The following is a 24588-nucleotide window of genomic DNA, read 5'->3' as shown; positions in this document are numbered from 1 at the left end:
CCCTCCCCAGTGGCCTTCTCTTGCTGTGACTTTCCTGCCTCCATCTCTCCATTCTTTTCCTCTGCTCAGCCTTGCTTTCTTTCTCTAACTGTCCTGGTTTGTTATTCTCTCGCATTCTACTAACTCTCAGTCTCTGCCTCTTTGTCTCTCAGTGATCATCTTTTCTTTCTCGTTGTGTTTCTCTTTCCATCTTCTTGCCTCCCACTCCTACTTTCTTGGCCTTTACATCTGTCCTATCTCTGTACTCTACAGCCCAGCCATCCCCCTACCTCAGTCCCACCCTAGAACTCTGTTCTGCCCCAGGGGGGACCTTTGGTAGTCAGGTTGCAAGAAGGAATGGGAAGTAAAAAAGGGGCTCTGAGTCCCTGCTTTGGTGGGACATCTGGGAATCATACTAGGCTATGATATGGTATGGAAGTAGGGCAGGGAGAGGCCAGGAGGTGAGCAGGGAGAGAAGCACAACTAAGGGAGGAGCGGTGAAATGGGAGGGAAGAGATTGATCAAGAAAAGACAGAAGAGCAAACACTAAAGAGAAGGGGGTAAGGACTTAGGTTCCTTCTAAGTATGTGTATGGGGTCAGTGTGAAAGGAGGAGCTGAGGGGAATTTACTGAGTCATATTGAGATACAGATCCAGAGACAAGGTCTGGAGACCCCGCCAGAGAAACAAAGATGCGATGTCCACCAGGCAGCGGCAATTCTGGACTCTCTTGCCTGCCTAGGAAGTTCTCAGAGACCTTTCTCCTCTGCAGACAGTCTCTCGGAGAGCTGGTTGCCTCCGCGTTCACCTCCTCCTCCCCTGTCACCTCCCTTCCTTCCCCAGTGAGAATGACATCAGTGCTGGCTGCCACAGTCCCCAGCCCTGTTGCTGATGTACTCTCCCATGGGTGAAACAGAAGCCAATCACCCTTGCCCCATGCGTTTGTCCTCCCGTCCAGGAGCTCGGGCTTACACAGCCCAGCACCCTGGAGTGGGAGTGGGAGGAGGCTGTATCAGGAGGGCGACTGCAGGACACGGTGGGAAAAGAGGAGGCCTGGGCACCAGGGGGAGGGAGAGCAGCCTGAGGGGGGACTTGAGGAAGAGAGGCTGCTGCAGTAAATCACCCTGTGGGGGGGCTCCCTCTGCCTGAGCTCAGTGGGGTGGGGAAAGGATAGACATTGGGGGGGAATGTAGAATCGCCACATCTGGCAGGCAGGTGTCTGGCACTGTTCAGGCTATAGTCACTTTCCCAGCCAAAGGGGAGGAAAGAGGGGAGAGGAGAGGAGGGGCCTCCCGGGGTCCCCTGGGAAAGAGGGAAAAGCTCACAAACTGAAAGAAAGAGGCTCACAATCAGACAGAAAGAGACAAAGGGAGGGAGATAACCAGAGCCTGCTCCCCAGTCTCTGCTTCAGTCAGTGCTAGCGATGGATTTGCTCATAGTCCCAAAAGAAAATTACTGGCCAAAGGACTGGGTAGGACAGGGCACCAAAGTTCCATTCCTAGGTGGAAAGAGAAGGCAGAAGAAGTTCAAACCAGGCCAGTCTGGAGAAACTAAAGCTGAGAATTCCAAGTTTGAGAACTGAATAGAACTCCACTCTCCACACAGTCACTGATCACTAACCCCCAGCTCTGGCACTGACACTACCCTTCCTGACTCGTCAATGCTGGGTGATGAGTAGGAAGATCCAGGTGGTAAAGCTGGGCACTGCTTTCCCCTGCTCAGACAAGCAAAGACAATAGAGGTACTCAGCTCTCACCCAACCTCCTGCACCCCAACTTTCAAGGCAGGACTGCAGACAGAGGTGGTACACCCAGGCATCTTTCTTTTCTACCTGCTGAGGGCAATCCTGGGCACCTATAGTTGGTGAGCTTAATTGTCAGGTTTTCATAGAATAGCAGACAAGACCGGACAACTCTGAGTTTCACGTCCTAATGCTAGAGAGATTCTCCCCATTGCTGTTACCTTCCTTCCCTCATCCTTTCCCATCTGAGATACTAGTTCGGTCTCTCTTAATCCTGGAATTACAGGCCCATTTTATGAGCAGTAGAGGTGACTGAGAAGGAGACCCTTCAAATTGCAGTGGAGAGGAGGCTCCCCACACTCCCTCCTCCTTAAAATCCTGCAGAAGAAGGGGAAAAGAAAACCAAAGCATTCTCTTGTCGCCGCGGCAACCATAAAACCCCCAGCTAAATCCATCTTGTGAGCTCACCGCCCCATTAAGATGCAGGGCCAGGCTCTGCGCCAGCCCAGCCACATTCATTTGTGCGAATAAAGGTGGAGGAGGGGGAGGGGAGCAGGCTCTGGAGGGACGGGGAAATGGCGAGAAGAGGTTATTTACACCACCGTCCTGACCTTCTGGAGCAGCACTGGCTCCGATAAATAACCCGCTCAGCGCCGTTTCAGAGCAGGAGTGGGAGGTGCAGGAAGGGAGCAGGAGCTGGAGGAGAGCCCCCACGCAGGTGCGCGTCTCCGGGTTACTAATGGCTGAGGCGGGAGCCCAGGCAGCTGGCTTTGGGGGTGGTGGGGGAAGAACTCAGTTCCCTGGGACTCCCACTGAGAAAATACCATCCCCACCCCACCCCTGGCGCCAATTTCCAGGCGAGGGGACGGAGAGATGCCAAGGAGGCAAACAGCCCCGTAAATTAGGGATGGGGGGGATTGCTGGGGAGTCTCTGAGGTAGCAGGGAAGAAATATTATAAGATGGGGAGTGGGGGGGGCTAGAGGAATAGGGGTAGCTGCCAAAAAGAGAGGAAGAGGAAAAGAAACATCACACAAAGGCAGTTTGGAAAAAGAAATCTGTTTTATTCCTCTTTGCACAGAGCAGTATATGAAGGTGGCTATCTCCTGGCTCCAGACATCTCTCACACGAAGATGCCCCCTTAAGTATGCCCAGTTGTCTGCCCCACTTCAGTGTTGAAGAACTGGCAGTTAGTGGATGGGGCAGAATGCTTACATCTCAGGAAGGTTAAGACATTTTTGTGGGGAGGAAGTTCTGGGTGGAGGGGAAAAATTAGACACAAGAGTGGGTATTCCATTCTCCATCTTCCTGGGGAAATCCAAATCCCAAAGGTTTTATGAAGAAAGGTGCCACTCTCAGCAACGTAGGGGGAACAGCTCAGACCTACTACTTGGATATAAGGTAGAGGCAGAGAGAGAACAGGGTTAAGCAGCAGATTGCAGACCCAAGGCAAAGGAGTAAAGCCATGTGGGGGAGCTGAGGGGACCAAGAGAGCCTAGAGGCCAAGTCATAAATTCCACTTTCTCCGGTTCTGACCAGAAACCCTTCTTCCCAAGATTAGAATAGAGTTTTAGTCCCAGGGACTGGCTTTGCTGTGGGACACACAGAAGACAAACCATGCAAATACCCCATGGATATTTAGGTAGAGAGTTAAGGCAGGTAGCTGACCACAAGATGGACGCTCACCACAGCAATTTTGAAGCTATATGCCAGGATCAAGGTAGACGAATGAATTTTATAAAGTCTATTCAATAAAATTTAAATCAGTTTCTTCCTCTCTGTCCCCTCCCTATGAGCTATTCCCAATCTCTTTTCCAAGGTAGAAGACAGGACAGTAAGAAGGAATAGAAGAAAATGCTGAGGCCCATAAATGGGGCTGTAGCTGACACTGGATATATCCCTACCCATCCCCACCCCCACTCATTCTATAACAAAGAATTATCTCCTCCTCCCCTTTGCTGGACATATGGGCTCTTGGGATGATGGCTGGGCAAAGGCAAAGGTAGGAAAACACTCAGCACATTCTTTCTCCTGCTTTGATCTGAAGTGTAGTTATAGCAAAGGGCACAGAAGTCAAGGAGAAAATAAGGGGGTAGGAGAGCATGGGAGCATAATACAGCCTAGATAGGAAGAGGGTGCTTCTCCTGCCCTGTATCCAAGCCTGCTGGGAGCTTTACTCCCAGCACTGCAAAGAGTGAGAAAGAATGGGAAATGTGTAGGGGAGTTTAGGGTTTGGGGTGGGGGGACCACCACAGACAGGATGGAGATTTAAGGATCCCTACGATCCCTGAGATGGCCCTGAGAGTATCAGTTGGGGGACTGGATGAGAATTCACAGCAGACGTGGATTTTTTTTTAGGCAAGTGAAGAGCCAGGAACAGTGAGGTCTTCACCGAAGGAGTGACCACTTGATCTGTTCTTTGGCTGACTGCAGCACCTGCAGAGACAAGGGCAGTATTGAGGGAGACTTGCTGAGGAGTCAGGATGGGGATAGGGGTTGGGGATCTCCTTCCCCTCACTTGCCTTCCCTATCTTTAGAAGAATGGGGAATGGAAAATCCGCAAGGGTAGAGGAATGGGAAGAAGCTCTCTAAGGCCCTATAGGAAGGCTGGGCGCAGTGGCTCATGCCTGTAATCCTAGCACTCTGGGAGGCTGAGTCGGGTGTATTGCTTGAGGTCAGGAGTTCGAAACCAGCCTGAGCAAGAGCGAGATCCCCGTCTCTACTATAAATGGAAAGAAATTAATTGGCCAACTAATATATATATAGAGAAAAAATTAGCCAGGCATGGTGGCACATGCCTGTAGTCCCAGCTACTTGGGAGACTGAGGCAGTAGGATTGCTTGAGTTCAGGAGTTTGAGGTTGCTGTAAGCTAGGCTGACGCCACGGCACTCACTCTAGCCTGGGCAACAAAGCGAGACTCTGTCTCAAAAAAAAAAAAAAAAAAAAAAAAAAAGGCCCTATAGGATTTTCATTTTGGGAAATTCCAAAAAAATTCAAATCCACTGGGGGACTGAAGAAAGAAGAGGTATACCTGGGAGAAAAAAAAACTGGGTGTTATTAGACATATGTTAAAAAGGCAGGGGGTAGTTACCACATCCAGATGGACTTCTTGGCAAAAATTCCAACTAGGTAGAAAACAGAACCCCTCCCCTGTCCCCCACATCAGGTAGACAAACTATCTGCAGTCAATGCAGTCAAGGTAGCAAGACTATCTGCAAAAGCTGCATATTCTGGAATATGCATTTCCAGCTTAGCCCTCATTTGAATAATAAAAGAGAGAGAGAGTGTGTACCCACACGCACACAGACCATCTGCTTAAGGCAAACCTCTGCTGAGGAATAAATCACTGAATGAGGCATCAGGCAGGGAGGGTTTGAAGGGTACAGAGCAAATCTGACAGCCACTGCTCACAAGAAACTGAGAGAGGAGTTGGGAGTGGGGCTAGGGAGTGTTTGCCTACATGAGTCCCAATTCTCAGAAATAAGAGGGATTGAAGATGTGTCTTCAGTCCTCTAGTCTCATTCAGACCTGGCAGGTAGGGTGGAATGCTATTCTAGCCTCTTTAGTGACTCAATCCATCTAGAAAGGAAGAAGGGAGAAAGTCATACCTGAGACACAGTCTGCTCCGTGAGGGGGACATCTTCACCCTATGGCACAGAGAGACAAGCATTTAGTGTGGGAGAAAGCTCAAGTAAGACCTGATTGGAGCCTGGTAGTAGAGAAGAAAAAGGTGATCCTTTAAACTGAAGCAAAGTGCAGATTCACTAAACTTCTCAGTTCCTTTTAGGGATTAGTACAGCCACAATTTTACTTGACCAGAGGGACCATGAACAAAAAAGGGTCATTTCATCCATCCTCCATTTTAAGGCAGGAGGACTTCTTAAAAGATTTATTCCATTCCAAGTAATCATCAGGTTATCTGGTGCTCAACTCTCTCTACTTGAGGGTAGGGGACCTGATTCCCTAGTCAGAGAAGACCTTTCCTGAATATCAATATCGCTAGGGAAAGGATGAGGGGGAGCCAGGGGTAGTTTAACAGATCCTGCAAGGCCTGATGGGTAACGACAGCATGTTAATTTGAAGAAATAAACTGCTGCAACAGCAGCCTGAGAAGAGAAAGGGGGAGCTGGGGGGGGCCCTCTCTCTTGCCACATAGAGACATATGTTAGAGGAGAAGATTAAACTATGCAAATGGAGCCCACTGCAGTTAAGGGAGAAGATTTCCCATTACCCGGCACTGTCAGCCTTCACTCTGTGGAGGTCAGAGCCAGGACATTCTGTGAATGGAAAGGTTTGCTTTGCTCAGATGTCTCTGCACCCCCACAATTTGCCAGTGGGCTCTCTCTGCAACTGCCATTGTCTCTCCAGCAGACACAGAGACTTCTACAGTTAACTCAGAGGACCCTTTCTGATATCACTAATGCCAAAGAAGACTGAGGTTCTCACAAATAAGTACTTTCTGATGGAGAGGTATTATTCTCAGTTACATAAGATTTTAAAAGACAAGAAAGGCACTCCTTTGCCTCAGGTGACTGGATCCATCCCCGAAGAGGAGAATAAGCTAACTTCAAGTTCCTTTATAGTTTCAGAACCATGCATATTACAGTCTGTTTTATTTCATCATTCATTCAATGTGTATTAAAGGTCCACTTTGTGCAAGGATTGTATAAGATGATGCTAGGCACCATGTTAGGGGCAGAAATAAGTTCCTTCTGCTTCCCTTCTTTGGGACAATGAGAAGGAAGAGAGGGAGAAGGCTGTATGTATTTGAAAGGAAAAGAGAAGATTGTATATATTCTATAAACCTTGACCCGTAAACACATTCAGCAGGCCTGGCTCTGAAGGGTGTTTGTGAATAGATGGGGAGACACAAGGAAACACATTCTTGCTTACCCTTAATGCCACCCGGTGTACCACTTGCTGGGGATCGCTCTCTAAGATCACTCTACAAAGACAAAGAAGAAATCATTGTTCACTCTGTCCTGAAAAACCAACTTACTGTGGGGACAGGACCTCTGGCCACTCAGCCTGCTTGACTTAAGACAGGGGCAGTTTATCCCACCCCCTCACCCCAGATCCAGGGAGGTCAGAGAACTCACCCTCCATCTACGATTTCATCCACAGCCAAGAAGAGACCTTCCATGTTCTCCAGCAGAGCTCGCTTTTCTACATTTTTCCTGCATCCCCAAGAGAAAAGAAAAACCAGCCTGTGTGTGAAAGGACTCCTAGGACACAGTCTGAATCAGGGATCCTAAACTAGACCAATAAATGTCTCCACCAACCATACAGACAAAGAAGTAAATAAAGTAAAGAACTTTTTAGCTAATCCACTCTAAACCCCTTCCTACTCTTGTTTGCTAAGTAAGGATCAGGGATTTCTGGAAATTCAAAAAATAGTCAATTCTGGCCGGGCGCTGTGGCTCACGCCTGTAATCCTAGCTCTTGGGAGGCCGAGGCGGGCGGATTGCTCAAGGTCAGGAGTTCAAAACCAGCCTGAGCAAGAGCGAGACCCCGTCTCTACTATAAATAGAAAGAAATTAATTGGCCAACTGATATATATTTAAAAAATTAGCCGGGCATGGTGGCGCATGCCTGTAGTCCCAGCTACTCGGGAGGCTGAGGCAGAAGGATCACTCAAGCCCAGGAGTTTGAGGTTGCTGTGAGCTAGGCTGACGCCACGGCACTCACTCTAGCCTGGACAACAAAGTGAGACTCTGTCTCAAAAAAAAAAAAAAAAAAATAGTCAATTCTGACTATTCAAGGGTTGATTATCCACAGCTATTATTTCTTTCCTATCTGCCATGATGCTGCTCATGATATTGCTCATAAACACTGACATCAGTGGGTAGAAAAAGGAAATAAACAGAGCTAAGACTCAATCTGGAGGTTGTAGGAAGTGGGAAGGGGTTGAATGCAAACCCTATTTGCACTCAAGCTCTGACAAACCTCCAAAGCATGTTTCTGCTCCCCTCCTCCCCCCTCCCTTACCAGCTCTGCTCAGGCCCTGAAAAGAAGCTCAACAAGGGGGCTAGGGAACTGTCAGGGTCTGCATACACCAGCCTCAGATCCTGTGGTTGGTGCATGTGGCCTGTCACATTCGTCAGTTTGACTCTTTCACTAGATTACCCGAAATGAAGTCTATTCATTCACCTGGCTAAGAAATAAATTATCCTCTTCCTGAGGAAATCTGAGCCATTTGCCCTGCTGATTTTGCAGGCTTGAGAGCGCCTGCTGTTCTGCTCCGGATGGCTGTCTGTATTGGGTTCACTTGGGAGCTGCTGGGGGAATGAAATTCAGAGCCCTGGATGTTTTCAAGAAAAGTATCTTATATTTCTTCTATTGCCCATCTACATGCAGACCAGAGGGCTAGTGGGGAGGTGGAAAGGGAGGAGGGTAAATAGCACATTGTTCTATTCTATAGAAGGGAAAAACTCAATGCTAGAACTGAAAATTTCAAGTGCTGCTTCTATTCCCAAGGTACTGATGCTTCGTCTGGGACACTTTTTCTGCTTGCCCTTTCCCTACTTCTAATGTAAAGAATGAAGCCCAGGAAAGCACGTTGGCGGTGCTCAGAACTTTGACAGAGCCACGGGGGATTACAAGAGTAGAAATGGAGGTGAAGATTCTGCTCCCTCCTAATCCCCTTCCTTAGTAAGAGATGTCCATGGGAAGGACATACTCTCCATCCAGTCCTCCCCATCAGCGTGAATTACTCTGAAATAATAAGCCCAACTACTTAAACTAAATCAACTCCCTGGAGCCTCTCCCAATCCCCCACAAATCTCTGGGCCTGAAGAATAGTTACTTTCTCTTCATACCAATGTCAAGAATGGCCTGCTCACCTCAGCATCTGGCTCAGTGAATCGAAGAGGCAGTTCAGAACAGCCATAAGCATCAGCTGTCGGGAGACAGAAGGATAAGGTTCAATGCCCTGAAAGCTGCTATCTAAAAACAAAACCCTTTTAATTCATTAAGCCTCAAAAGACACAGGCTTTCACAAAGGACAAAAAAACATAAGGTGGAAGTGAGAGCATACAGGAAGAGGACCTGTGATTTCTCACAGAAATAAATTCTGCTATATGATCCTATAATTTGACATCTTTTTTAGCCAAAAGTTCAAACAGAACTTTCCTGTCATAGTCCTCTACATGTCTTTACCTACTGTATATGTGTTACCTGATGTCTTAGGTAGAGAAATTATTAACCAAGCAATAACTGAGGTAAGAGGAAGGCTGCAGAGTTAGTGGAAAGAGCATGGGCTTTTGAGTCAGACAGATCTGGGCTTGAATCCCAGCTGAGCCATTTTCTACCTGTGTGACCCTGAAAAAGTTATTAGGTTAAACCACATGAAACTGCCACTTTTATAGTTTTACAATGGTCAAATACAAGTAATTTGATATGGTTCTTCATGATTTGGTTTCCTCATCTGTAAACAAAGGCACTACTGTTCTTCTACAATTCATAGAAATGTGCAAGGTTGAAATAACAATGTATTTCAAGCCAGGCAGGTGCCAGTAATTCCAGCTACTTGGGAGGCTGAGGTGTAGTTAGGTAGAGATAAGCCTGCACAATATAGCCAGACAATCCCCCCACCCTCCTACCCTGAGACACTCACTGCCCCTCCCCCCACCAGGGTCTTTTAAAACAAATGTATTTCACAAAGCACTTATAACAATAATAGGAGCTCAGTAAGAGTTGATTCTCTCAAACTTTTACTCCTGCCTCAAATTACCTGGGGGCTTATTTTTATTTATTTACTCTCCTAGAAGTTGCTAATTGAAGCACATAGCTTTTCCTGCTATAGGAAGCAAGTTAGGACTATACCCCCAGTCTTCTCAAGTGACCCATTCAGAACGTATGGCTTCAACATGACCTCAGGGTATTGGCTAACTGACCCAAACTCAGGTATGGACCCTTCATAGCAGGAGCAAGTATTCCCCCCTCCCACCCTGCAACCTTGACCACACCTTAGAAATCTATCTTAAAAAACACTATACTATCTGGGGAAGGGTATTTATGCATATATAGAGTTTACTACATGGAGATAAAAGATAGATCTGAGAAAACTTCCTTTCTAGGCTGATTCATTTGCTGGGTCATCATTGTGAAGCAGAGGGATATGCCTCTACCAGGCCCCCAAACCAGTGGCTCTGTACTGCCTGTGGTTTAGGAAGTAGAATCAGAGATAGCAAAGAGGGATGGGGATGGGATGCTCACCTCATTTTCATAGGAGCTGCCAATCACATAGAAATAGAGATCAATACTGCTTTTGTATACCACTGTCAGGCCCTCCAAGAGAGCAATTTCACCTGGTGGGGAGGGAAAAAAAGGTGGAAGGAGTGGGTGGCCTGATAAGGAAGTAGAAGGAGTTATTATGAACTCCTGGTATCCAGCTGTTTGGGGCTGAGGTAAGACAGACTGCAATAACCTACAAAGACTGAAGTTGATCTGCTCTTTTTGGGTGGTAGCAGGAGAAGAGAAGTATAAACTTGGGGGAGTCTAAATGTATCTTCTCCTCTAACCACCCCCTCCCCTCCTTCTGCCCACTACACTTATTTCCCTCCTTGTATATGAGACAGGATACTAGTCGATCCTTCGGAGGTGAAAATGCAGAGCGGTCACCTTTACAGACTTCCATTTACCTGCCCTAATGGATGCGGTACAATAAGCAGAGCTGCAGTTAAATTTGTCAAGTGAGGCTCATAAATCCAGGGACTAGACAGGTAGCTAACAGCCAACCTTCCAGCACGGTATTCCCGTGTGAGGTACACTCACCTCCCCATTACATTTCTGAAGAGTTTATTATATGAGGGGAGGAGGAAAAAAAGAGAAAAAGGAGGGAGAGTCATTTTATCCTTTCTGTAAAATCCTGTAGCCACCCCTTCCCACCACATGGTTCACCCCAACACAGGGAGTAGTGAAAGGAAAATGACCTACTGTCAGTCCGATGGGTCTTGTTGAAAATGTTCTTCTCAAATGCTTTTTGCTCCTTGACACTGGGGTAGGTGTCATCATAGTACTGGTCAGAGGGAAAGCATACAGGGTTGGGTCATTAGAGCTGGAAGCCCAGAATGATTAGTGACTATGTTTTACCCTGGGATCTTAGATTTCTCTCCTTCAAGGCATGGGGCAAGGGAGAAATATTGACATGGAGAAGGAAAGACTATAGTAGTAGGCAATGTGCAGTGAATAATCAAATTAAAAAATAAAAATTAAAGACCCTGCTGTAAGGAATCCCACCTCACATTTCTAAGACTATCTGAGGGGAGAGGCCTATAGCCCTATGACAAGGCTCTGCTCCTATCTGCATTCTAGGAGAGTGCTCCTAAGACCATTCTCATCAAGTGCTTCCTAAGAGCTACCCCATGTCATGGAGCAGTGCCAGAGAATACTCAAAATACTAGAAGCAGAGAACATTTCCTTTAGGCCCTCCCTCATTGTATGAAGCTGAGGAATGGGGAAAGGCTGCAAAAACCTCCTCCAAAGAAAGGCAAACCCTGCCCTATGGTCTCTTATACCTTAGCTTTCTTTTCTGCACAAACTAAAAGAAGCAGGAGGCAATCTAGCACATCACTTAGCCCACTCTCAGGCTCTCCCTGGCAAGGGGGCGGAGATTCTGGCTGCTAAATCGCTCTGCTCTTTAGGGGCTAATCCGTCGCAGTCAGCTGAAGACCTATGACAGGTCTGGCATTTAGTAACTGGATAACTGTTTCAAAAGGTGTCCTGCATAGTTACATCCAATTACAGGAAGGAACAGCTGGTGAATTCTAAACTAATCTCTACCTGCTGATTGATTTATGCTATGCTTGCCCGGAGTTAATACACCAGGGACAGAAGAAATTTCTACAGGAGGGGGAGAATATGGAGGGAAAGGAGAGGGGTGTCCTTTCCTCTCTCTTTCAATAGATCCAAAGTTGGAAACATCACCCTGAGAAACAAGCTTGATGATAACCGTAGACCTAGGATTGGAACCCTATAACTGCAAGAGAATATGCTGAAATGCCCAGGCAGGTTGACAAGGTAGAAGGGAAGGGGACAGGAGTGACGCACATGGGCAGGCTGCCTGCAATGTCTAGATACCGCTTTGTTAGGAACCAAGGTTCCAAAGCTTTTTCCTATCCTAATGCTGATTAAAATAAAGGAGGTCAAAGTCTGAGGATAGCACGTAGGCAAGCAGGGCAACTAAGGGACAGAAGAAAACTTAGGTTTTATCTGGAATAGTCAAGGCAAGATGGAAAAATTGTCAAAATTATACTATCAAGGAATATGCATTAATAGGATCAGTTCCAAGATTCAAATCTCAGAATAAGTCTTTGTCCTGCTCCTAAACTAATTTCAAAGGGAATCTCACCTTGGCAAAAAGTCGATCTCCATCATTGTCCAGAATCAGGATGGCTTTGACAGTATACAGGGAGGGTTCCTGAAGAGATATGAACATACCTTCAGTCCTGAAGGATCCCACTACCACTGGCAAACCAGATATCTTCCCTTCATCCCACCGGGGCTGCAAGGCATACAGAGGTGCCTCTATATGTACTCTACCCCAACATGGTTAGATTTTGACATTTCCCATTGAGAATGATCAAGTCATAAATAAACTGAATTGAAGAATATTTCAACAAAAAACTACAAAGCAGCATCAGAGAAATAATTTCTTTGATTCATAGGGAGTTTAATCAAGATAGGTCATGCTGTTATTATAGTACAGTTATTTTCCAAATTAACCTCCTTCCCTGGTCTCCCATGCACAGGTAGGTATGGAATGTGATCAGATTAATTAATAGGCACTACACAAGGCCATTTGAAAATAGGGTTGAATGCCCTAGTATACTTTGAAGTTTCTGCAGTCCCAATGCAGTAGCAATGCAGAGGCATAAAGCAAGCCTTCTCTAAACCACCCACACACTGAGCAGAGGAAAATGAGTATACAGAGCACACCCAGTTCTGAATGCAGCCTAGTAAGACAGCCATCTTCTAAAACCTCTCCTATGATCTCCAATCCCTCCATTATACCCTAATCACTACTACTTAACTTCCTAGGACATAAACCAACCTGAATTACGCCTGTAATCCTAGCACTCTGGAGGCTGAGGCAGGAGGATTGCTTGAGCTCAGTTCAAGATGAGCCTGAGCAAGAGTAAGACCCTTTTTCTACGAAAAATAGAAAAATTATCTGGGCATGGTGGCACACACCTTTAGTCCCAGCCACTTGGGAGGCTGAGGCAAGAGGATGGCTTGAGCCCAGAAGTCTGAGGTTGCAGTGAGCTACAATGATGCCATTGCACCCTACCCAGGGTGACAGAGCAAGACTCTGTCTCAAAAAAATAAAAAAGAATAAAATTAAGGATATCAGCTCTTGAAAAGGAATCACAGCCTCAGTCTTAATGGTTACACTCAACTCTCTTTTTCAACTACAAGCATATCATTTTGCAAAAGCTGTGGTGATCTGGTGTGCTCTGTCCTCTATCACTGCAACTTCTAGAAAACCAGCAGGAGAGGAAAAACTGGAAGGGAGAGGAGACATTGATATGGGTATGGAAGGTGTTTGCAGCTTCACATTCCTTGACTTTTTTTTTTTTTTTTGAGACAGTCTCACTTTGTTGCCCAGGCTAGAGTGAGTGCCATGGCATCAGCCTAGCTCACAGCAACCTCAAACTCCTGGGCTCAAGCAATCCTGCTGCCTCAGCCTCCCGAGTAGCTGGGACTACAGGCATGAGCCACCATGCCCAGCTAATTTTTTCTATATATATTAGTTGGCCAATTAATTTCTTTCTATTTATAGTAGAGACGGGGTCTCGCTCTTGCTCAGGGTGGTTTTGAACTCCTAACCTCGAGCAATCCGCCCACCTTGGCCTCCCAGAGTGGTAAGATTACAGGCGTGAGCCACTGCGCACAGCCAACTTTTTTTTTTAACAGTCTCACTCTGTTGCCCAGGCTGGAATACAGTGGTGTGATCATAGCTCACTGCAACCTTGAACTCCTGGGCTCACAGGATCCACCTGCCTCAGCCTCGTCAGTAGCTGGGACTATAGGCATGTGCTGCCACCATGCCCAGCTACTTTTTTTTTTCATTATTTCTTTTTTTATGTTTTTGTAGAGAGGAGGTCTCTATGTTGCCCAGGCTGGTTTCGAACTCCTGGCCTCAAGTAACCCTCCCTCCTGGGCCTCACAAAGTGCTGGGATTACAGGCATGAGCTACCATACCCAGCCTATTCCTTGACTTTCTAATGAACATTACTTACCATTGATATCCCTTGTGCTATGAGACAAGGTTGTTGCCTTTGCTACCTCTTGCCTGGCCTTCCTTAGGAAACCCACAGTCCTGACAGGGGCCAAACACAAAAGCATGTGTTTAACAAAGATCCAAGAGGAAAGAGGAAAGAATCAGCGTCAGGGATCAAGAAACTCCAGCCTCTACAAAGGCAAATTGTTTCATGAGGCTCCAGGTTTATCATCTCATGCAAAGAACCAACCTAGCTGGGGGAAGGGAGGAGGATTAAGAATGGGAGTAAAAGGAGCACTTTCCCCATTTGAATTCTTGAAGACTATAATTTTTATGTTTTGTTCACTGATTTATCACACTTGTTCAGAAAAATGCCTGATATATACTAAACTCTCAATATTTGTTGAATAATTGAGAGAATGAAGGAAATCTGAGAACAAAGTAAAATTTTCTTGATACAGTAAGCACCTTGGGAGACTTTTTGTAATTAGACTTCCACATGTAAGTATTAAATAGACTTTCTGGTGTGGCCATTTTGAGTGATATTACTACCAATCTTCTCTCCTCTGATAAATACTCCTTAGAGATGCTCATCCTATAAACATTGCACTCTGAAATAAACAAGGCATAAGGAACTCTTCTCTCAAACTAAAGAACTCTGCTGTCTACTAGAGGGAAGTCCTCTACAGTCTAATCTAGAAGGCCAAAATAGAAGCAGCTCTCCCAACTCCTAATTCCTAACAGACAGATCTTCCCATTAAGCAGGCTCACTTCTATAGTAACAGTAACTTGGGTCTTCAATTAACCAAAAGGGAGACATCAATGGGAATGAGTTCCCTTAACAGAAGAAAAGAAGTCCAAAGGGAAGGAAATTTGGAAGAAATCATTTTCCCCACAACTTTTCCCCTAGAAATTGTTGGCTTGTTCCTCTATCCACATTCACAGCAACTTTAGAGAGCTGCCCATTGGTTTTAACTGGGTATTACTCTGGCATAGGAAAGTGGTTCTTGTAGCCATAGAGTCTGGCATCCCTACAACCCAAAGAAAAGCAAAGCCCTAATGGCCACCAGCCAACTGGGAGAGTCAGACAATGTCTTTTGTGACCAACAGGGTATGAATGCCTAAAACAGCCACACTCGCAAGGAGAGAAAGACATCCCTGGGTTCTGCTCCTGGCTTTTTTTCACTGGCTTCATAGAAGATACTATCAAAGAATCCTCTAAAATAGAAACATTGGATCTTCCAGGGAAGAATAAAAGACAGGCTAAGGAAGGCAAGGGGAAAGATCAGATTTGACTTATTAGTGCTCTGAAAGGGGAAACAAGGCATTACAGAAAAGGCTGCTCATTTCAAACTTCCAAAGGAAGAACCACACTAAATAAAGCTGAGAATTTAGGCAAGAGTTTAAATGCTGCTTTAATTCTCCACTCTGCTACAGTTAGAGCCAGCAGCTTCTCCTTTACTTCTCCTGCCACCTCCTGACTGCAGCTGGTTCCACTTCAGCCTGGGGCCTTTACCTCTCAGGAGTGGGGAGGGCTAGGAGTTCTCCTCTTGCCATAAAACCAGCCAGTTTAAAGGCCCCAGAAGCCATTACTGATAATGTAATTTCATTTTAAGTTTTTACAAAGGGCAAGTTTATAAATAACTCCCAGCTACTGAGAAATGGGTTTCCTGGACAATGGACAAGGCTTGACCTTGTAACACATTAAATGCTGATTGTTGAGAAAGATCCTATAAGCTTAGGGCCATATTCAAAGGATTTAAAAGGTCTGTTCTTCCCTCCCATTCCCCAAATGGGTAGCTGCTAGAAAGCTTTCGAGACAAAGTTCTGTGATGCACTGACTTTCAGAGAGCCACAGCCTGAGTGTATAACAGAACTTCACCTCAAATGCTAATGGTGCCTGGAAATGATGTATAGACAGATTGGTTTGTGGGAGGTTGGGTGGCTTAGATAGATTTTCATGTATGTTTTTATTATCAAGAAAACTAGAATGTTCTCCTCTGGACAAGGAAAACACTACCAAATAAGCAACCAGGCTGCTGAAAATGAGTCTTTGATATCAGCGGCTTCTGAAGCCTGATGAAAAACATCAACATCTCCCAGAACCACCTCGCCAGCACATAGAAGACTAGAGAGGAAGAGTCATTCCTACTGCTGCCCCCTGTGGGCCTTCTGGATGACCTGCAGCTTCCTCAGGATTGCAGTCAGCAAAAATACTTAAAAAGGAAGCTCTGGATAAAAGCTCTCTATTTGTGTGTCTTGTAAAACAAACTAGTAGATAGTATTCCACGGTGTGTAAATAAATAAATAAATAACAGACGAGTAGAGATGGGCTCTGAAAAACCACTGAATTAAGTCTATTCACAATGTGTATAGTAAGAGAACACTTTGGGATAAAATCTTGATAAGCCACCAAAAGTTTGAAGCAAGAGTGTTTGGAGCAGGCAGACAGTATATTTAGGAGTTAGATTAATTATCTGATTCATTTGGGGGGGTGGGAACCTAAGAAGCCTTCATGGACGTAGAGGATGCTATCCACAAAGCTGAAAGATCACAAGTAAGAATCTGGCTGAGATTCCTGGAAACTTCTTCATTCCCTAATTAAAAAGAAATCTTTAGAGCCATACCAAAAGGGGGTACCCTGACTTGGCAATAGGTCTTGACCAATTAGAAATTGTGACAAGATGCTCTTCTCTCATCCTACTTATAAAGTAAAACCAAGACAGTAAAATCTAGGAGAAATTCCTACATACCACTTCCAGATCCATGTGGCTCAGTAAGTATTTTGCTCTCTGACTCAGTGCCAACTTTTTTAAAATTAAAAGCTCCTCTGGGGTTAAGGGCTCCAATTTGCCAGCCACAAGCCTGTGGACTTCAGACGAAAAGAATTAGCTAAGGGCTTGGACAGGGAAGAGCAGTTTTCACATACCAGATTAGATTCAAGAAGCACAGCTCAGGCCAGGTGCAGTGGCTCACGCCTGTAATCCTAGCACTCTGGGAGGCCGAGGTGGGAGGATCGCTCAAGGTCAGGAGTTGGAAACCAGCCTGAGCAAGAGTGAGACCCCCGTCTCTACTAAAAATAGAAATAAATTATCTGGATAACTAAAAATATATAGAAAAAATTAGCTGGGCATGGTGGCACATGCCTGTAGTCCCAGGTACTCAGGAGGCAGAAGAATTGCTTGAGCCCAGGAGTTTGAGGTTGCTGTGAGCTAGGCTGATGCCACAGCACTCTAGCCTGGGCCAACAGAGTAAGACTCTGTCTCAAAAAAAAAAAAAAAAAAAAAAAAAAAGAAGCACAGCTTAGAAAAGGAGTCACAGGTACCACAAAACATTACTCAGCTGACATGAGACCAAATATTGTTTATAAAGTGGAAACTGACTAGTTCAACCTCTGTGGAAAGCAATATGGAGATACCTTAAAGCGATACAAGTGAATCTACCATTTGATCCAGCAATCCCATTGCTGGGCATCTACCCAAATGATCCAGTGACACTCTACAAAAAAAGACACCTGCACTCGAATGTTTATAGCAGCACAATTCATAATTGCAAAGCTGTGGAAACAGCCCAAGTGCCCATCAATCCAAGAATGGATTAATAAAATGTGGTATATGTATACCAGTACTATTCAGCTCTAAGAAACAATGGTGATATAGCACATCTTATATTTTCCTGGTTAGAGCTAGAACCCATACTACTAAGTGAAGTATCCCAAGAATGGAAAAACAAGCACCAGATATATTCTCCAGCAAACTGGTATTAACTGAGTAGCACCTAAGTGGACACATAGGTGCTACAGTAATAGGGTATTGGGCAGGTGGGAGGGGGGAGGGGGGCGGGTATATACATACATAATGAGTGAGATGTGCACCATCTAGGGGATGGTCATGATGGAGACTCAGACTTTTGGGGGGAGGGGGGGGAAATGGGCATTTATTGAAACCTTAAAATCTGTACCCCCATAATATGCCAAAATTAAAAAAAAAGAAAAGAAAAGAAAAAAAAGTGGAAACTGAACACTTCTTAGGAAGAACTGATGGCAGAAAGAGATACTACAAAGAATCTTCCTACCTGAAACAGATACAAAGTGTGGAAAACACAGTCACCAAGAGTTCTAACATCATAGGAGAAAATGTCTTGAAACTGCCACAATCCTTGTATCATAGTCTGGATCAGCTGTTAACTCAAGTTCTCCCTTTCTCAGCTTCTTCATAGGAGAAATCAGGCTTGACCTAGATCAGTTAAGGGTAATACCTTTTTGGAGTTACAGGAGACCTCTTTGATAAGATGATGAAATCTATGGATCTTGTTCCCAGTAAAATGCACAAATTTTTATGATTACAAGGAGTTCATAGACTCAGGTTTAAAAGAGATTTTCTCTGAAGATAATAATATGGTGTGGAGGGGGGAGGAAAAAGGAGAAATTGAGTAATACTTTTATAAATTACCCCCCCTCCTCTGCCTGGCACCTAGTAATGACTTCAATAAATGTGTATGTAGCTTTCACAAATTAATAAATAGGATTGAGAAACCACAACCACCAGGGGGAGTAAAGGTCAGCTCACACCCTTCTAGCTTTCAATGGCTGAATTTGGTGACTGTGAAATAGGCAGGACAAAGATAACCAGCCACACTTTCTTCAGAAATGCAAAGTCTCAGGTCCTTTCTTAAAATTCAGAAAGCCTGTCTGCTGCAGAATTTGTTGCCCAGGGGTCACACAGCTCCTAATTCTTTTTTTCTTTCTTTTTTTAAAAATCAATTATTTTGGGGGGTGGGGTCTCACTCTGCTGCCCAGGCTGGAGTGCAGTGGCGCCATCATAGCTCATGCCAGCCTTGTACTCCTGGGCCTAAGTGATCCTCCTGCCTTAGCCTCCCAAGTAGCTGGAATCACAGGCCATGCCACCATGCCCAGTCAATTTCTAAATTTATTTTATAGACAGCGTCTTGCTACATTGCCCAGGCTGGTCTCAAACTCCTGGCCTCAAACAGTCCTCCCACTTTGGCTCCCCAAAGTGCTGGAATTACAGGTGTGAGCCACCACACCAGGTCCCTAATTCTTCAACTATCATGGAAGTGATGAATCACAAAAATGAGGGGCAAAACAGCACTGCCAGGAAGACAGACGTATCAGTCTGTACTCTACACCTGAGGCCTGAGAACAACATCAGAACTTCCTGCCTTCCCAGTTTAATCCAGGAGCCCTCACTTAAACATCACTAAGAAAAGGAAAAAATCAAATGGAGCTAGATCCATTTCTGATGCATCCTTGGTCATGATTTATATCATGATTTATCCCTCTCTCCTCCCAACATCTACTCCTGAAAACAAAAAGCTAGTCTTTGAAAGACTGAAATGACAGCCTCTATGTTATTTTCAGTCTATTTATGCCCTCAAATCAACCCTGAGGAAGAACTGCTCTCTTCTCTGGTTTCAGTCTTCCTCTAAAATTACACAATAGAAAAAGTGCTTAGAGAAAATTGGGTGTCAGAGTTATCCAGGCCAATTGGCTGTGGATGGGATATCTGTGTTGATAGTGAGAAAATAAAAAAGCCAAACGAGACAGGTTTCATCTGCAGTATATATATAACTTAGGTTATATAACAGAAAGGGCCTCCTGAAGAGATGGGGGTGGTCAAGCACCACCAGAGATGACACAGGCTAGGGAATCTAAGACTAGGAGAGATCCTTCTAATAACCTGATATGAGAGAAAACCTATTCAGCTCACAAACAGGGAAGGCAGAATGCAAGAGGGCGTTTGCCAGTATGAGCATCTTATAATGCATGTGGACTCAGCCTCCCAACCCATCTTCATCAGCTGCCCTTTGGGCACTCTGTCTCCCTAATTATTTCAGCACAAGTGAGTAGGTAGGTACTGATTTTTTATTCCTCTTCCATCTTTTATTTGCCTCCTCTAGTTCTCCTTTTTTTTTTTTTTTTTTTTTTGAGACAGTCTCGCTCGCTTTGTTGCCCAGGCTAGAGTGAGTGCTGTGGCATCAGCCTAGCTCACAGCAAAGTTCTCCTTTCTATAACTTGTTTTCTTGTCAATATCCTGATTCTAACCAAGTCCCCTCAGTGGAGTAAAGTAAGAAACAGTAGCAAGTATCTAGATGAAAAAGACCCTAAACCTGCCACTAGGCTCCCTCAAATATCTGGGTAATTGCATTCATCCTCTGCCTCCCAGGGCGGACCTGGCTTCTCAAGGGTTTGGTTTTCTTCACGTGGAGGCCCCCTCCTCCTCTTTTGACCATGTGACAGCTCCCCTAGACCTTTGATATAATTTATATCTTGCCAGGGACCAACTCTTTCCCACCACTGTGAAGGAGAGGGAAAAAATATATATAAATATGTCGGAAATCTATAACAAGGTCTTCTTGGAGGGCAAGACATGGTGAGAGTTAGAAGCAGCGTCAATTGCTCTTTGGGGGTTTTAGTTCAAGCCGAGGTCTGCTTCCAGCAATCAACCATTAAAACAAGCCGGCCAGAGTAACAGCACAGTTTATTCTGATCATTTAATTTGAAGTGTCAATAAATTAAACTTCAATCAATTAAACTAGGTGTGCAATAACCCAGATGGACACCCCGACACCAACATAATCACAATAAAATTTTTTATGGCTGCCAGGGACCTCACTGGGGGCAGTGCTGGCACTGCTCACGCCCTAGCCTAGAAATATATCTCCACAGCGCAGGAACGAGGAGATTGCTTCTCCTAACGAAATGGAGAGCCCAGACACCAGCAAGGACGCAGCTGGGAGAGAGGCACAGGGGACTGCCAGGAATGAGATGGGAGTGCTTTGGGGGTTTAATGTAATTGATACCTTTGCCCAGAGCAGGGGGAGGGGGCATTTAGGCCAAGTACCTCTACTGTTAGTGCCAAAGGAATTTAACAAAAGCCTCATTAAGATGATTCAGGAAGCAAAGGCCATGAAGCCAAATCAACCTTTAAGAGTCACTGATGTATTCTGCATAGTTTCCTCCTCCACATATACTCATACCCTTGTGCACTTTGTATGGCCTGATTTTCAAATGAGGCTTAGAATTCAGGATTTGGTCATTGTTGCAGGATACACTATTAAGGGGAGAAAAAGGACAGAATTAGAAGATTAGTCTGTAAAGCAATGGAGAAGCATTCAGAAAGTGAATCCATAGAGGATTTGAAAAAAATGAAACTTATGAAGAAAGATTTAAGGATCTAGACTGCTAGAGTAATTCAGCTTTAAGGGAAAAAATGTAAAGGAGGAAAGGAGGAAGGGGATAAGTCATTACCTTTAACATTCCATAAGTCATTAATGGAGAATAGTGACCTGCAGAGATCCCTCTCCATTCACAACTCAAAAAGGGAGAACTAGCAGAAAGAGCAGGAGAGAGGAAGCTGAGTCAAAAGATGAAGGTTGAGAGCATTATTTTTAAGCACCGGGAATGCAAGAGATGAAAAGGTCTCTTTCTTTAGAAACTACAAGGAGACCTGAGAAAGAGATGAATCAGTTTGAAAGCTAGACCTGGATTACATAATTCAAGAAAGAAACGTGACCCATTATAAGGTACTTAAATGAAGGGAACCTATTGTTATTTAGAAATTCCATAATCCATTCAAACTTTGATCAATGGTTCTTCTTGAACCCCTCTAGCTTATACTTCCCTTTTTCTCAATATCCTGTAGCTGTGTGCCTTATAGAGGTGAGGATAGAAAAATATACTTTAATCATATTCCCCAAAAGTCCAGCCAAACCAGGAAAAAAAGGAAGCCTATACGAACTTTAGAAGGAGTGTACCTCTCTAAGGAGTGGCTTGTTAAATACTATCCAGGCACAGTGAACTCTTTAGCTCAGTAGAGATGTAAGGTGAGATTCAGGGATTCCTCATACTTTTCATAATGAACATAGAGACCTATGAATCAGGAGATATTGCTGAGTAGACAGAAGAGGGGATGAGACAACAAGGAGCAGTGAAGAAAAGTGATTGTGAATCAGATGGAGCTAATTTTGTGGGCCAGTATGTGTGGGCAGTAAGAAGAGAAATAGAAATTTAGGAAATATCTGCTGATTCTCAGCTAAGGTTCCTGAACCACTGAATATATAAAATTATTTAAATTATTATTTTCTCACTTCTCCCAAGGATAGTACAAAACTAGTGCCACTGTGGATACAGAGAAGTTGATTCATTACATACAATGAATGCCTTAGGATTTACTTCTCTCACAAAACTCCAGATGAAAGAGGTTGGAATGAAGGGAAAGGGATACAGATTCTTAATTGGAGGCCCCAAATAAATCAGAATTGCAAAGAAGAAAAAAAATTTTAGAAAGAGTTGATAAAGATGAAGCAGGATAGTAGTTTAATATCCCAAGAACTCTGAAGACCAGCACAAGAATTGATACCTGTTGGTACTTTGTCCCCAACAAAAACTTTATACAAATGATGGTTGAAAGGACAATTTTGAATATTAAAGAGGTGGAAAGCCCATGATGAGAGAACCTAACAGTAACATCAGAGAGAGACTTGTTCTGGGAGAATGAGGAAATCAAAATCTAATCACAGTTTTTACATTTTATGTCCTTGAACAAGCCGTTTTCCCCATTCCTTGGTTGCCCCTAAACCCATTACATAGATTCCTCGTGACAAAGAATCAGTGTGGTTTTTAAAGCAAAGTTCAGGGGTATCTGACCAAATTAGCAGGCATCTGTCAATGTAGCATCTTAGGCATAAAGTGAAGGAATAAGGAAGAGGCAGGCTGAAATAGACTTCACTGAGGAAGCAGAGACAAGAAAACTAAGAGAAAAGAAAATGTGAGAGAGACTTTCACATATAACTCTCCCAACTCAACACTACGCACAAACCCATTGTTAAAACGGCTCCCCAAGTATCACCTTCCTCACTCCTTTATCTGTAAGCAAGCTCCCTTATATGTAGGGAACAGTCTAAAACATCTGAAGAAAACAATTCCCTAAAATATATCCTAGTCTGCTACTTAATTAAGAATACTTGTTAACTGCTTGGTATAGAAAATATTAAAACTACTCAGATTTTAAGCTTTTTACCTAGACTTGACCAACCCATATCATGAGAAGGAATTATCTCTATCTTTTGACAGTTTGAAAGGGGAATTAAAACCTGTTACGCTCTTTTACCTGATGAAGATCTGGATATGTTCATGTACAAGATCTGAAGGAAAATAAAAGACAAGCAACCTTCTTTGAAAAGAGGCCTAGGGCTCCACTCTATTAAGGATGGAGGCTGGGAGCTAAATTCCTACACTACACTACGCATACACATACACACACACACTTCTCCAAATTACAAAACAGGGCACTTTTGAGAGAAATGCTCTAGTTCAGTGCTAAAAAAGATGTAATAAGTATTTTATTTGTTTGAACAAGCAATAAAGGATCATATGGACAAGAGGACTAATACACCTCGTTAGCCACCTCCCTTCTCATGTAACCAAAGAGGGAGAAATTAGCATCCTAGATCCTACAATAAGAATTCCTAAAGTCTAAACGGATAGAGAAAAGGAGAAGAGAATAAGTAGTCTGGAAAAACATTCCACAATCCATGCTGACTCTATCAGGCATTCCAGAACTTTGATGGAATACTGATTCTTTATCATGATAAACCTATACAATAGAAATGAACAGAAAACCGAAGTAAACAGAAAACAATTTTTTGCAGGAATATGACAGGGTATTATCAAAGGAGAGTCAAACTCTGAAAACCATCAGGAAGCGCCTGTGATGACAAAACACCTGTATTCTGTTATTAAAATTTAGGGCGAGTTTGGACATTTGGGGAAATTCAAATCAGGATATCATCCACAATGATAAAAATAAGGGATAACTTGAAGGACTCCAATCCAGTAGGCTTATAATCCTATGTATTCTAAGGACTCCATGTGCTCCCTTCAACTTTCCACCAACTCTATCCTCTCTCTGCAGCAGGGCTTCCCTACTCTAAATCAAGGCTTTAGCTCCTGCATTAGGCCACACACTTGTTCCAGGGACCAGCAGAACCTTCAATCCCTGAGGATTACCCGGAACTCCCTTTCCCCCCATCTCAACTGGCCTGCACCCCTGACTCTAGGCCCTTCTGGACACCGCAGCATCTCCGCCGCCCCTCCGGATCCTACCAAAATCAGCGCCTCCATCTTGCCCCGCAGCTGGTGCCGACGTGGAGCCGCAAAAGCAACGCCGCCGCTGATTGGCTCTACGTCCTCACCAGACCCCGCCCAGGATAAGCATCATTGGATAAAGATAAACCAGCCATTACTCTGTTGACCAATCATTGTACTAGCTTGCTTAGCGGAAGCAAGGTGTCCAGCCAAAAGGCTCAAGTACTTGATTGTCAGCTTGAACCCTCAATAAAACGCCAAAACCTCACGTCTGACTGGGGCGGGAGGGTCACTGGGGCGGGGGTTGTTTCCATGGGGAACAGAGGAAGCGAGTGTTAATTTTCAATTGGTAGGACCGAGGGCACGTGATATTATAGGCCTGCTTCAGCGACTTTAATCCGCACTCCCTTTAGGGGGCGCCATGTCTTTTTAGGCTTTAACACTGGCTCCTCCTGACAGGAATCATACCCTAATCCCTATTCCCAGCGCCTCCATTAGGTCCATGGTATTGGTAATTGCCGAAGCAAACACGCCTATCT

The 24588-nt window shown here is 44.5% G+C and overlaps 1 protein-coding gene across 3 annotated transcripts; it reads right to left on the bottom strand.

Annotated features, from left to right (window-relative positions):
• Window positions 1-2760: 2760 nt before the first annotated feature.
• Window positions 2761-24143, bottom strand: COPZ1 (coat protein complex I subunit zeta 1). Of its 3 annotated transcripts, XM_012764457.2 has the most exons (10): window positions 24068-24089; window positions 13961-14040; window positions 12070-12138; window positions 10656-10737; window positions 9936-10027; window positions 8561-8616; window positions 6818-6895; window positions 6612-6663; window positions 5327-5365; window positions 2761-4153 (listed from the first exon to the last, which is right to left on the bottom strand). In XM_012764457.2, the coding sequence occupies exons 2-10, from the start codon at window positions 13961-13963 to the stop codon at window positions 4106-4108; spliced, it is 519 nt and encodes a 172-aa protein (XP_012619911.1). In that variant the 5' UTR covers window positions 13964-14040; window positions 24068-24089; the 3' UTR covers window positions 2761-4105. The 3 variants fall into 3 exon arrangements, with proteins under 3 accessions (XP_012619911.1, XP_012619903.1, XP_075863443.1); XM_012764449.2 differs by lacking the exon at window positions 13961-14040 and having other exon boundaries at window positions 24068-24143; XM_076007328.1 differs by lacking the exon at window positions 13961-14040 and having other exon boundaries at window positions 12070-12222; window positions 24068-24119.
• Window positions 24144-24588: the final 445 nt, after the last annotated feature.

Source organism: Microcebus murinus, chromosome 10 (genome assembly GCF_040939455.1).
Source record: "Microcebus murinus isolate Inina chromosome 10, M.murinus_Inina_mat1.0, whole genome shotgun sequence".
Taxonomy (NCBI): Eukaryota; Metazoa; Chordata; class Mammalia; order Primates; family Cheirogaleidae; genus Microcebus; species Microcebus murinus.
The sequence above is the reverse complement of the archived record's forward strand: the minus strand, read 5'-3'. Positions and strand labels throughout refer to the sequence as shown.